General features: G+C 39.6%; 1 protein-coding gene across 1 annotated transcript; it reads right to left on the reverse strand.

The window, feature by feature from the left end:
- Positions 1-412: 412 nt before the first annotated feature.
- Positions 413-10,335, reverse strand: LOC127360720 (uncharacterized). The gene is made up of 19 exons (XM_051395200.1): positions 10,245-10,335; positions 8,817-8,892; positions 8,594-8,694; positions 7,555-7,776; positions 7,325-7,396; positions 7,009-7,114; positions 6,744-6,876; positions 6,239-6,482; positions 5,887-6,043; positions 5,628-5,721; positions 5,245-5,307; positions 4,835-5,034; positions 3,980-4,099; positions 3,610-3,797; positions 3,199-3,347; positions 2,844-3,089; positions 2,593-2,755; positions 2,087-2,176; positions 413-1,938 (listed from the first exon to the last, which is right to left on the reverse strand). The coding sequence occupies exons 2-18, from the start codon at positions 8,860-8,862 to the stop codon at positions 2,087-2,089; spliced, it is 2,394 nt and encodes a 797-aa protein (XP_051251160.1). The 5' UTR covers positions 8,863-8,892; positions 10,245-10,335; the 3' UTR covers positions 413-1,938.
- Between the last annotated feature and the right edge of the window lie 4,231 nt (positions 10,336-14,566).

The following is a 14,566-nucleotide window of genomic DNA, read 5'->3' on the forward strand; positions in this document are numbered from 1 at the left end:
GTGTAGTTTCTACTTTAGGCATGGGACAATATAAAAATTTCAAGTCACGATTATCTCTTGGCCAAAATATTGCGATTCAAAATAATCATGAAAATATACTTCATACTTTTAAAATGGCACTAAAACATACTGGAACCACTTTACCTTACATTTTAGAAACACATATTTATTGCCTCACAGGTTGCACCTCATCTCCCTGTTTTATTTTTGAATCTATAATAAACATTGTAAATCTTCAGGAAATGCATATTCTAGTTTTTATTTGTGTTTTATTTTCTAGTTTCTGCTACATTTCATTTCAACATTAACTTAAACACCAACAGAGTTACAATACGTAAGTAAATATAATGCTGTCAAGAAGTGGCTTGAATTTACATAAACAATAAAGAAATAAAATGAACCAGACTCATGGTTTTGATTTTCCCCACATCATTTTATTTTTTTTATTTTTTTGGTGCTAATAACATAGTAACATAACAACGATAAAAACAGCACAATTCACATCTCAGTGTCATAAACAGTTTATGGCTCAAATGACATTTATCTCAAAGACTCTACCTATGTTTTATTTATGTATTTGAGGCATAATCACATAATGTTGATTGCATTTATGATTCAAAATGAAGCTTTTTCTTAACGTTTACAAACAATTACAATGTCGATTATGAAAAACAATTTTCAGATTTAGTTGTAGTTGTTGATATGAGTTACAGAACCTGCAGGAACCCGAACTTCAAATCACAGGTCTGACTGAACTGGAATCTGAAAATAATCAACATGTTCATGCTGCGTTTGCACTGAATTTTTCCCTCAGAGTTGACTTCTCTTATCAATCCTGGATCAAACTGAGCTGATGTGATGAACTGATGTCATGTTTTAGGCACAAGATAATAGAAAGTGCTGTCTCCAGAAAGAACTAGAAAGTAAATATAAAGGGTTATACTATGGGGTCCACGCAGCTTCTTATTTTCTAAGAAGTGTCTTCAAGAAGTGAACTGCTCCAAAGACACTCATCTCATTCCTCTCACTGACCCAGATTAACAACAATTAATCATAATCCCTAATAATATCTGATTATTCTAATTAGTAGGATGGTAGATATATAATCAGAGGCGGATCTTAAGAAATATTCATGGGGTGTCCAGAGGGTGGCAATTTAAGGTGTTGCAGAAATATATGCTGATATAATCACAGACAATCACATATATCAGTATTTTCTTGGAAAAGAACTCCACAACATGAATACAATCTTCTAAAGAGGGATTTAGAAATCAATAAATTGTTTAAATTTTTCCAAACACGCCTTTTTTTTAACTGGACACTTAGAAGGGAATCAGCTGATGTGTGTTGTTTACAATCAGCTGATATGTGTTTAGTTTAATAGCATTTGCCAGGGGTACCGGACATTCTGCAGCTGCCACCCCTCCAGATCCGCTCCTGTAAACTAAAGAACCAATAACGTGTTTATATTTTTATTATTATAGTATAAATATGAATATATTATTATTGGGGCTGCACAATGTTGTAAAAACAGACAGATATAACTGTTTCACGATTTGTGTAAATAATGATTAATGCATCACAATTTTCATTTTCATATTGTCAGGATGATGTCAAGTATTTTTGGGGGGTCTGTAGGTCAGGGCACCTCTGCAGCACTACAGCACTGCATTATAAAGCTTTTTGTCTCACATTTTACCTTAAAAATAGTTTGTGTATTTTCATATTTCGAATAATTGTGCAGCCCTAATAATGAACCCCCTTTACCATATAGTTTGTGTTTCATATTTAAGCAAAAAAGGGTGATTTTTAGAAGAATCTGCAGTGAGCACTGAGCTCATCCTTTCAGGAGACATTGTTCTGAAACCAAAGGATTCACACACCCAGGCCCACCTGGATCAGGACCAGTCAGTCAGTCTGAGTCACCGTGGAAACAACCTGAAGAAGACAACCAGACAAAACTGTGATTGACATATTTTTGCCAAATCTGCATCCTGACATCCTTTCACCACCTACCTCTCTGCTGCTGAACTGCTGAACTCTTGTTTGCTCTTCTAATTAGTTAACTTAATTAGAAGTGTCTTACCTAATCAGTCCAGGCCATTGTGATGAGGGTTGGGGCATTGACATACGTGAGCCTGGCAGATCTGCGTCTCCGACTGCCTCCACTACAAACCTGGAAGTTAAAGACAGAGAGAGATTAAATCTGGATTTTAGAGGACCAGCACTGATCCATTAATTCTGGCTGATGCTGCTGAGAGCAAACAAAGTACTCCTCTGTCAACTTTTACATTTCTGTCTGACTTTCTGATTTGCTGATGTCAGCTTCAGGCAAGGGTGATGCAGTTTACGTCAAACGGGTCACAACTAGAAGAGTGAACAAACACAGTAAACAGAAGGATTTTGGTAGAGTTGATGGATGCTCAGCCACAGTCTGACTCATCTGTAAACTGCTGTTTTTTATTGAGTAATTCAAAGAGAGAAGTGGAAGGATGTAGAACCTGGGACCCAGGGAAGCTGTTATTACACAGTATGGTATCTGAGTTATCAACTACTGGTTGTAGTGAGCGAGTGTGTGTCGGGGAGGCGTACCGGGTTGCAGGTGTTGTTCTGTGTGACACACAGGTCGAGTTTGCAGTGCAGGTAGAGGTCAGTAGAGTTCCCAGAGAACTGGAACATGTTGAAGGAGAAGTAGCTGGACGTTCCCTGGCCATTTCTCTCCACCTTCACCGTCTGGTCAGCGGAGTTTGCACAGCTGCTCACAAACAAGGAAACACACATCACATAAGAACTGACTTTGTTTTTATTAATGAATCCCTGCTCCACCTCTGTATGCTTCTCACCCCTTCTTGATCAGATCGTATCTCAGACTCCCGTTGGACAATGCCTGGTTGGTTGCCCAGCAGGAGTCGGTGACAACAGCAACCGAGTTGCCATCCAGCCCGTCGGTCTCCAGCCCCACCCAGATCTTCTGGTTCAGCTGGATTTTGGTGTTCGACTCCACAGCTTTTGTGCGGCCGGCGTCGGTGTAGGCCTTCATGGTCAGAGTGTAATTCCAAGTTCCAGATACGATCTGTTTGATCACAGAGCTGTAGAGGGCACACACACAGTCTTCAGCTGTCGTATACTCACAAACATCCCAAAAACATGCTTTACGACACAAAGTTATTCAAAGAAATGATAAAAGCTACCACTCACATCTGTCTGATTCTGAAGCCCATAGTTTTGATACCTGGCTGAGTATAAAAGCAGGAGAAGTCGATGTAGAATTGGCTATTGCGAGTGATGATGCCAGAGCTGTTTTGGGTCATGATGGCGTTCTTGTAGATTAATTGGCTGTTGTTGGTCTGCAGGGTCACAGGAATTCAGATGTTATGTCAGTTTAACACCACTCTTTGAATTTAAGCCTTAAAATGTGACATTGGTTATCTGTTGACTGGATGGAATGAGCTTCATAGATGAGCAACATTACTTGAAACCAAGGAGGTGAGAGCTGAAGCAGAGCCCACGGAAAGATCCCAAACAAGAGGAGAGCAAGAGGATCACAGTAGAGTGCTGGAAGAGATTTGGCTGCTTGTTGAAAGTAAAGAGGTGGAGGAGACGACCCACCGAGACCTCCATCCCACAGGTGCGGCTGCTGTTGAAGCTGAAGGTCACCATGTTGGTTAGCTCGTCCATCTGGCCCGTGCAGTTCTGGTCTTTGAGATGTAAGGCTGAGTAGTCGATACCTTTTTCCATCAGGAGACAGCCAACCAAAGTAATTGAAGCAGAGTTCTGGCTGCAGACTGTTGGGTCACCTGAACATCGAGTGGCACAGAGGAGGAAATTAAATACACCGACAAAGTTACAGAAGAAAGACTCAAATCAAACCTTTCAATCCTGCTTTATTGACGTTTATGTATTTGCTTTCAATCAGAGCTGCTCTGGCGGAAGAAATAGAAAATCTAGTCAATTATATAGTGTGTCACAGCCGTTGTACCCAAAGTGTCTGTCGATCTGTACGGGGAGGCAAAAATGGCCCGACAGAGGCAGCCAGTCTTCTCAGCACAGAACTCGTGAGCGCTGCAAATCTTGCCCTGACAGAAGGCCTGAGGGGGGGCTGAGAGAGAGAGAGAGACACACACACACACACAAAGAAGAATTATAAAAAACTGTAAGATATAAATAAAATGCACTAAAGAGTTGCCGTCCATCTCCGACACAGTTCATTGTAGACACTGACCAGCTTAATGCTAATTATCACTAACACACAAAGACTGCAACAACATTTAAATAAATTCTCAACTACTGTGAAAACTGGGCACTGACAGTTTAACAGACTAGAGACAAACCATTGTTTTCTTTCTCTGTTAGTTTTATATTCTCTCTTTTTATGAGTATTTAAATATTAATTCGATCAGATTGAGTTAATTCTGTTAATGTGTATGCTTCACTGTAAAACACCTGAAAAATAAAGTAAAATACCAGAAAATAACAGACTTGTAAGAATACAGTAATTTTCTATAATTTAAATACAGTTGTAGCTTTATTTTTTAATTACAAATGTAAAAACCTAATTAATTAATCAGATAATCAGAATTAAATTTAAATTACATTACAGTAATTATTGCTGTTTTCACTGATAAAAACTGTATTTTGACAGTTCGCCAATTCTTATAACTGATATGTTTTTGTTTTTCCATAAACTTCCATAATTATACAAGATATCTGTCAATTAACAAACACATCCATGTAAAACTACAGAACAAATACTTGTTTTTACTGTTGTCACTCATTTTACATAACTTTAGAAATGGAAGATTTTCTTTTTAGGTTTTTAGATTTTCAGTCTTACAGCAGCTGACGTTTGACCTCCAGCCCTCCAGTGTGATGTTGTGCAGGCTGCAGGCTCTGGCGTAGGCCTCCAGGAACTGACAGTTAAGGCCGTCCACCACAGGATATTTGCACAAAGTGTTGTTGCAGGCAGTTATGTAGGGCTCTGGGTCAATGTCGCTGTGACAGGCAGTGAAGGGCGCCGCCTTCAGGAGATTACAGCTGTTGCACAGATGTAACAAGACAGAATGAGAGACAGAGGGATGAAGTGTTGTGGTATGTTCTATAATTCAGAGTAAACCTAAACACAGGACAGCAGCTGTTCACACATGTGATCAACTGAAGTGAACCGGCCGTCCCTCCTCACATCACATGACAAACATTTAACACAGAGATCAAAGTTTAATAGAGAGAAATGTTTCTTCTGCTCACCGCTCAGTCGTCATGTTGCAGTTGATTGTACTGTTAGTAGTCTCATTGTACTGCGTCTCACACCTAGGGGGCGACACACAACACAAGGTCAGGACCGTTCCCCTGCTCTGATTTGGTCATATAAAATAAAGTGTTTTGGACTCAATCGAAGGTACATATAGGCTTTGTATCTTTGCTTCAGTCTACGACACCTTTATTTACCTACAGAACATTTAGAAGTGATGTAGTGGAAATGGTCATGATTGTGAGATACAGAATAAACAAAATATGCTGAGTCAACCAAAACTCCATTCCAGACCCGATTTTTTTAAGGGACTCAATTTAAAAAAACAACTACATTTAAACTCTTTCATCATATATCATGGGTTGGATTAGGGTCTTACCCGCCGGCACTGTATGCAGAGAGCCTCAATTCACTCAAAGAACTGCTGGAGTTGCCACACAAACCCTGCAGAGATGGAACTTTCCCAGCAGGTCCTGGACAGGTTCAGGACAAAATGTGAGTCAGATCATTGTCAACTTTTACACTGGATGAACACAGCAGACAGCTCAGTTTGCATTCCCCGATGCCCCAAATCGGTTCCACAATTGCTTGTTTTATTTCTTGTCCCTTGGTGAGTGGTGGGATTTTAGTTTCTGTACCTTTGAGGCGGATCTGTGCGGTTTTGCCGTCAAAGAAGACAGAAGTGGTGTAGTTGGAGAGTGACACCTTGGCAATAACTCCAGTTTGGTCCTTGGACAGCTCCACACCGTGAATCAGCTGAACTGAGCTGTTGAGAGTCAGCGTAGTGTTGTCCACCTGCATCATGGCAGAGAGACAAAGTGGAGGAAACACTGATTCAGACAACTGGCTGATTTCATAGCAACAACCACCGAGTTCAGCAGAATCAAAAAAGCTGCTTCCAATGTCACTCATAAGGAAGACGAGAGCTGACACAGCAGAGGATGGGACCAGGTCCACACTGACATATGACAGTGGCTGTAGGTAGCTTACCTGAACTCTGCCGTCTTGTTTTAGGTCAATGCGAACACCGGTAGTGTTCAGTCGCAGTGTCACGCTGTCCACAAAGCTCACATCTTTACGACGCCGTTCCTGAAAGTTCGCCAGCACCTGCAAGTCTGGGACAGACGGAGTCGACATCAGAGTGTACGCACACCGATCCTGGACAGAGTTCACTTGGCCGTGAATGTCGATAACAGCTGGGCCGCTCACAGTGCAGGTGGAGTCAAACATGCAGCTGATGGAGGCAAAGAGAGACAACAACAAACAACATCATTATGAGCTGCTGCTGAGGGCCACGGCCACCAGGGGACCCTCAAACACCAAGTACAAGACCTCTGTTCATGTTTGTGTCATATTTACTTAATATTTGATTTTAATGTTTTCACACTACTGGCTCACAGGTCAACCAGCAGAACAAACAAAACTTGAAACAGTCCTCATCCAGTTCCTGCATCGCCACAGCTCTTTCCTCTAAATATCAATCAAACATATTTACGTGTTGTTGCCTTGACAACGCTCTGAGGGGCCACAGCTGAAGTTTCTCACGACTGCAGTCTCATCACACATTTGACCAGAGCAGGTTTCTGGGTAAGAGGTTATCACTGCATCATATCTAAACAGAGCACCACCTGAAAGGTGAAGGATAAGGTAGGATCGGGTCAAAAAGCCATAGCTCACTTAACAAAAACAACAAAACAAAAACAAAATAGTGAGATTACAACTTTAATTTTAAGGATTCCAAAATCAGATCAAGTGCCAACCTGATGGTCTGCATCCGCTGATGTCGAAGTATGCCTCTGTTTTAGCTCCAGAGCCCGTAGCATTAAATGTGTCCACTTTGGTACCATTGACCAGAGCATCCATCAGCTGCACAGCAACAAACAGAACCAACGTTACGATCACAGAGCAGAGAACGCTGAATTCACACATATTAATGACACTTTGTGGTCAAACTAAACAAATCCTACACAAACAGTTTTAACATGTAATTCCTTTCATTATCTTAAAAGACATCACACACGTAACTATATAGCCTTTAATTGTTCTGTTTAATTGAATGATATTAAATATACTCACAAATGTACCCGATTGCATTGTCGAGTATTTCAAAACTGCTTGTGTCCCGATATTAAAAAGAATAACATCAGTCTGTACGGAGTCAACAGAGGAGATAAAAGACACTATGAGGGTGTTTCCTTCAGAAAAGTTTCAGAAAAGATGTCATACAATATAAATAACTACAATTTAAGTTTTGCTCGTAAAACTTAAATTTTTAAATCTCGTAAACAACACTGAACAACACTCACCACTACTGTGGTCACATGTTGAACTCTCACAAAGCATGTTTCATTAGTCTTAATGGTTGACAGATTAGCTTGGATGGGGGAGGGAGAGACCGGGGCTTCTGAAACTATCCCAGCTTTAGCCGACGTTGTGTTGAATGGAGGCGCCACAATACAGTCCTGTCCGGTTTGAGGGTTGAAAAAGCCATTGAAACAGATGGTAACATTGCCACTTGTGATGTTCACCTGTTAAAAACAGAGACACACAAGGTAAAATAATCACTTTTGTACACAACTTCACATTTCCGTCAGCGCTCTTACTCTGACGTTCAGATACTCGGTGTCGTCCTCCAGCTGCTCTCTGATGGCATGGACAACTGAATGTTTTAATGATGCTGTATGACAGGGTAGACTATTTAAATGTTATAAATCTGATCACATGACAGCAGTTTGGGTATTTACATTATTTCATTACATCATATCAGTTGACTGCTGGACCTGTTCCCACTGTCACAACCACCAACATGTGGCGTTACTAAAAATAAATTTTTTTTAAAAAAATAAAAAAAAAAAAAAAAAAAAAAAAAAAAAAAAAAAAAAAAAAACAAAAAAGGTGGAGAGAGAGGGGAGAGAGAGAGAGAGAGAGACCAGCTGATTGCCTCCAGCCTAGATAGTCTGCTGAAGTTCTGACTCCACCCACCAGACTCTTGGAGGGAGAGACCAAACTGAAGACACTGAAAAGGTGAATCCAAGTACACAATGAGAGGACAACAGTGTCTTTATTGATCTGTCAGAGCCTCACATAATAATCTACACCTCCCACTTGTAGACAAGATAAAGAATTAAACTATTAACATTTACATAAAACACGTAAACCAATCAGCTTTTAGATCAAGGGAGAGTCAGGCGTTTCCCATCATGCCCCGAGATCTTTCCATCGGTGGAGAGACAGGGGAATCTAAAACTGCAGTAGTCTTGATCTCGTGAGTGTGAATGGCGTCAGAGTTGGACAGAAATCTAAGAAAACGTCAATAATGACAGACGATGAAATCATCCGACTCACATAGAGCTGTTCGTACTTCTTTCCATAGAACGTGATGGGACATTGGCTGATGTTCAGCACTGAAGAATCATTAAAGTCCTGGTTGAGTATGACCGTCGCGCCTAAAGAAGATGGAGAGAGGTCAGAACGAGAGTCTGTTAACTGGTTGTGTTACTTCTACTGCAAACCCTCAACAGGTGTCGTGGGTGGAGATTCAAAATGGCTGCAGTGTGTGTGCGCTTACCTGCCAGCCCAATGAGAGCGGACAGGAAGAGCAGAGGGCGGAGCATGTTGGAGGAGACCAATCAGCTGACAGAGAGCTGGAAGACACACAGTCGGACATATTTGATCAGAAAGAAAGACGTATTTTAAGAAGTTCAGCACTCTTCCTGACAATAAATAATGATAAAATATGTATTTGAGGTTTTGTTTTCACAGTTTTGTTTGATGGTAAGCAGAGTACCACACAGTTCTGTTTTTATTACTTAATATGATTTTGCACACATTTGCCCTGTAATGGTTAATATTCAGAAATATTCTATTACGTATAATGTTGTGATATTAATCGCAAAATATCTCCCAGCCCTAGCATACAGTACAACTCACATTACACAAACACAGTGTGATCCTCACTGTAAGGTGTGGCAGCTGAGCTCACAGCACAAACCCTCTGCGTACCACATTTAGTTCAAATAATTCAGTTACTATAAAAGTTAGATCACATGCAAGTTCCTTTTTTTGCACAAAAGATGCAATAATACATTTCTGATTTTCTCTCTGATAAATACTATGCACTGGTTTAACGAGGAGGACTCCTAATCTCAGAAAGTATGGGAATATTGGCTGTGAGAACAAAATTTTCAGTGCCTCCCAAACAAAGAAATTCATTATAAAACTGTAAATGTATCCCTCATCCCCCTTGATGCAGATACGTGTGCAATACAAATGTAGAAGTTCTAGTAAAAATTTGTTCTCTATATTAAATAAATATATACAAAGTAAAAAAATTCCAGGGAAACTGTATGCACTTAAGTCTGAATATGAATTAATCTAGTTACGTTTATTTATTATTATATTCCTTGTATGCTATGTAATGAATGCACTTTATTCTTTATAAATAAAGTTGAAAAGTTATGAATATTTAAAGCGACTGTGACGGACATTTGTACAATAACAATGTGGAAGGTGTCTCTGGTAGTGAACCCACTGTACGCTGAAATAAGCAACAGTTCAGTCGTATTAGTGACATATTCTGTCTTTTTGTTTGTATCTCTCCAATGCGAAAGAGGGAATTTGGTATTAAAAATGCAAAATCAAGAATTAAGAGTTAAATTATTATTAAAAAAATCTTTTAATGTCCAGTATGAACCGGAGCACCGTTCAGACTGGCACCTGATTCTCTTTAAAGACAGACTTCAAAACGTTTGAAATCCTTTTAATGGGGATCCAGCAATGTAATAAATTACAATCTGATATATTTTAAAACCTCCATATGAAAGAAAAATAATTATTTTAGTTAAAGCCACAGAGCTGTATGTGTACACATCTATTTATTTTCCTACTTCATCACATTTTGAACCGTCCTAGAACGGACCTTAAAAGTTCGATGTGCCCACTGAGCGTCCTGCAGATGTGAATATGAGCTGAGAAGAAGAGACGCAGGTTGTCTTACCCCCTGAAGCTTTGAAGGAGGATGAGGATGATGAAGAATGCTGTTCAGGACACTCTCTGAAGCGTTTGCCGGACAGATTCCTCTGTTGGTCTCTCCGCTCCCGCTCTCTCTCTTTTTATTTCCATCCTAGCAGCTGGTTACACCCAGGAAGGTAGAGGAGGTGGGCAGGAGGTGGAGTCAACAGTGGTCATACCTGTTGTAGACCTCTCCTCGAATCTACAGTACACCTTGAGACTTTAGATTAAAACATTCCTAAAGATTTTGTGTGTATAAAGATGAAGGCCTGAGCACAAAACAGCAAGATGATAATATACAAAGTGTTACCCAAATAACAATTTATATATTCAGGTATATTCTTCTGATCTGGTTTGGAAGAATCAGCATTTTTGGCACCATGCTCTGTAAGGTCCAGTGTGTACCATTCAGGAGGCTTTACAATACTGTCCCAGGTTTTGATTGTACTAATCCTAATTGGACTGCAATGAACTGTCACTGGTTACAAGGCTAATAAATAGGCTAGTAAAGCCACGTCCAGTTATAAGCCCTAATAAGTGATACTCACATAGTTAACCATGGTACAATTTCTGCAAAATACATGTCCATAAAAAACTACTGCTCATGATCACTACAAAGGAAAAAGCAGAGATTCTTTTAATAAGACCCAAAAGCAGAGACAGAAAAATGACACTCAACACAAACTTCCTGCAGTTATTGTGTTAACTGTGCCGTTTATCAGATGTTTATCAGAGTAAATACAACAATCACAGGACAAAAGGGACCTGTATCTGTAAAGATCCAGGGGTATCTAAGTTTATGGAAATGTTTCCAGATCTGTATATCATATCATATATAAATAAAACATTGTGTGCATTTATTCTAGTGGATTTTGACTGACAACCAGTCAGTTCAGGTGGCTCAAACCACAGCATGAAAACCCTACTGCAGGTTACTCTGTTGGCTTGAACAATGCTCAATGATCTATACATTAGAGAATGCGTTCTTGGCTGAGCATGTGAATCTGTAGTTGTTGGTATTTTATGAATGTTCTCCATTACTAAGACTCCACACGCAGCATTTTACATGCCAGCAGAGCCAATAATATTGTGTAGACTGCCACAGAGAAAAGCAGAACTCTCAGAGATATGTGGGCTAAAGTTTAATCAGATGATCAGACGTGTATTTAGGTTTTAAACCACATGATGATTAATACAGAAAGAACTTGTAGCCATAATTAAAACCAAACGCGGTGAAGCTGCTTGGATAACCTGGGTTCCTGGACCTGACACCTGTGTCCTACCTGTACGACACACAGCAGTTTAAATAACAATCCTGGCTGAACAGGATGTAAAGGTATAATTATTGTAATGTTTCCTGTAGAACGTCTCTGTCACGAAAGCTTAGCTGGAGGAATGAGCTCTCACACATCATCTTAAGTTTTGAATGAGTGAAGATTTGAAGCAGTTTGAAGCGTTTGTGAACAAAAGAGATGTAAAAAAGTACAACTAAAGAATCATCATGCAATGTGTTGATTTAATTCATTTGAATTGTCTCTGTCCAGCAAACATGCAGCAAACATTTAAATAACATAAAAACAATAGATTAATTTACTACCAACATGATTTTAATTTGCACATGCCCTGGTTGTTTTTTGAGCATATATACAGGGTGCAGCCTGGTGTAAGTTTATTATAAATACCAAGCAGTCTGGTAATACTAATCCCCTGTGAACAGGCTTTAAAACAGTCACACATGTCACACAAATCCGGATCAACGTATCATCAACTTATACTACCTGGAATGTCGCTGAACAAGAAACACTTTGAAATGGTTGTAAATGAAGAATGTTTCCCTGTAACTTTTGGCAATTTGTCAGTGAAACTCCCTCCAACCAGAGTGTTTTTATTTAAAGAATGTCTTTTGTTCTTCTGGTAAAATAGATTTATGATATCCAATCAATCATATCAGTGCTGGCGGCAGAGGCAGAGGAATGCCGACAATTCAATTCAATTCAATTTTATTTGTATAGCGGCAATTCATAACAGAAGTTATCTCAGGACACTTTTCAAATAGAGCAGGTCTAGACCGAACTCTTTATAACATTAATTACAGAGACCCAACAGTACCACCATGAGCAAGCACTTGGAGACAAGGGCAAGGAAAAACTGACTTTAAGAGGCAGAAACCTAGGACAGATCCTCTGGCTCTAGGTGGGTGGTCGTCTGTCTCGATCAGTTGGGGTGAGAGAGAGAGAGGGTGAGAGAGAGAGAGAGAGAGAGAGAGAGAGAGAGAGAGAGAGAGAGAGAGAGGCAGAGGTGCACAGCAACAACAGTAGCAACAACTACACTAATAGTAGTGACTGATGATGATGAAAATGAAGAAGATGATGACAACGACAACAGCAACGATGGGGGACAATGAGCAGTGATAATAGTAATAATAGTATCTGTAGTAATAATAATACTTATAATAATAATAACAATAATATCAGTGATATTAGCAATGGCAGTCAAGCAGGACCATGGCAGGAGGCTCCACCAGGATCCATGAGAACCTGCAAGACGAAAAAGCACAAGAACTCCGGGGAAGAAGTGGAGTTAGTAACATGCATTAATGGGACATGAATGAGTGCAGAAAGAGAGAGGAAGAGAGGAGCTCAGTGCACCATGGGAAATCCCCCGATAGTCTAGGCCTATAGCAGCATAACTAAGGGATGGTTCAGGACTCACCTGATCCAGCCCTAACTATAAGCTTTATCAAAGAGGAATGTCTTAAGCCTACTCTTGAATGTGGTGAGGGTGTCTGCCTCCCGAACCACAACTGGAAGCTGGTTCCACAGGAGAGGAGCTTGGTAACTGAAGGCTCTGGCTCCTGTTCTACTTTTAGAGACTATAGGAACCACAAGTAGTCCTGCATTCAGAGAACGTAATGTTCTAGAGGGGTAATAGGAGGATTTTAAATTCTATTCTACATTTTACAGGGAGCCAATGCAGAGAAGCTAGTACAGGAGAGATGTGATCTCTTTTTCTAGTTCCTGTCAGTACTCGTGCTGCAGCGTTCTGAATTAATTGGAGCGTTTTAATGGACTTATTGGGGCAACCTGATAATAAAGAGTTGCAGTAATCCAGCCTTGAAGTAACAAATGCATGGATTAGTTTATCTGCATCTGTCTGTGACAGGATGTGTCTAATTTTGGTAATATTACGTAAATGAAAGAAGGCATGTACTGACAGGGACGTGCTGTGGAGATACAGATGATCAGGTGAGCCCATGATTCAGTGTAAATGCACAGACTTTTATTTTGAAATAAATCAACAAAATCCAAATGTTACAGTTGTTACAGTTGTTCAAGTACAGCATTAGTTGTTCTAATCACAATATTTGCATTTCGTTGTCTTAGTACTTCTTCTACTTGTGCAAGGACAATAAAGTTGAATCTAATCTATCTAATTTTGGCTTTTGGATAGGAGGAAACAGTATGCAAGTTATATTGTACCCCTATTTAACAATGTACGGCAACCACACACACACACACACACACACACACACACACACACACACACACACACACACATATTTCCACCTGCTGTGTCTGCAGCCACAGGGCGCCTGTTACTGTCATAATGAATCAAGCTGTCTGCATGCTGTCATGTTCATGTTGTTGTAAACTTTAGGATTTTAGAGTTTATATAAGGACTTTTCTGACGTTACTGTTGCTGCTCTACAACCAATATTTAGTTGTATTTAATATTTAACAGAATATTAACAGAAATTTGTCCAAAATAAATATAAAGGTATGAAACAGGGATAATCACACACATGTTTTGAGGCCTATGCTCTACATATAATCAATAATATAAAGGTGTAAAATATTGATTACTCTTTATTGCACTCTTAAGTCTAAGAGTCTATTCTATCTATTTCAACTTTTTAAAGATGCAAATATGTATTATTCTTATTTAATTTTTAACAATTCCTTGCTGGAGCGACAGCTTTCTGATTCTGAGTGTTTCCTGTTTTGACCTGTTGGACCTTCTGGCCGAGTCTAAAGACGCTATCAGTGAAAAAAAAAGAGGGGGGGGGGATATTTTTTCTTTTAAAAAAACCCCCCTTCCCCAAAAAAAATATTTTTGGTGGGGGTTTAAAAAAAAAAAAAAAAAAAAAATTCACTGCCACTAGATGTCACACTAGAGCACCAGAATCTGGAAAACTTTTTTTCAGCTCAAAATGTATCCAAATTGGTCATTTTACACAAACTTCCTGCAGTTATACCTGAGTTCCTTGTAGAGTTCATCAGTTGTTCTCTACTGTTCATGTTATTGTTG

This window comes from Dicentrarchus labrax, unplaced genomic scaffold, assembly GCF_905237075.1.
Source record: "Dicentrarchus labrax unplaced genomic scaffold, dlabrax2021, whole genome shotgun sequence".
Taxonomy (NCBI): Eukaryota; Metazoa; Chordata; class Actinopteri; family Moronidae; genus Dicentrarchus; species Dicentrarchus labrax.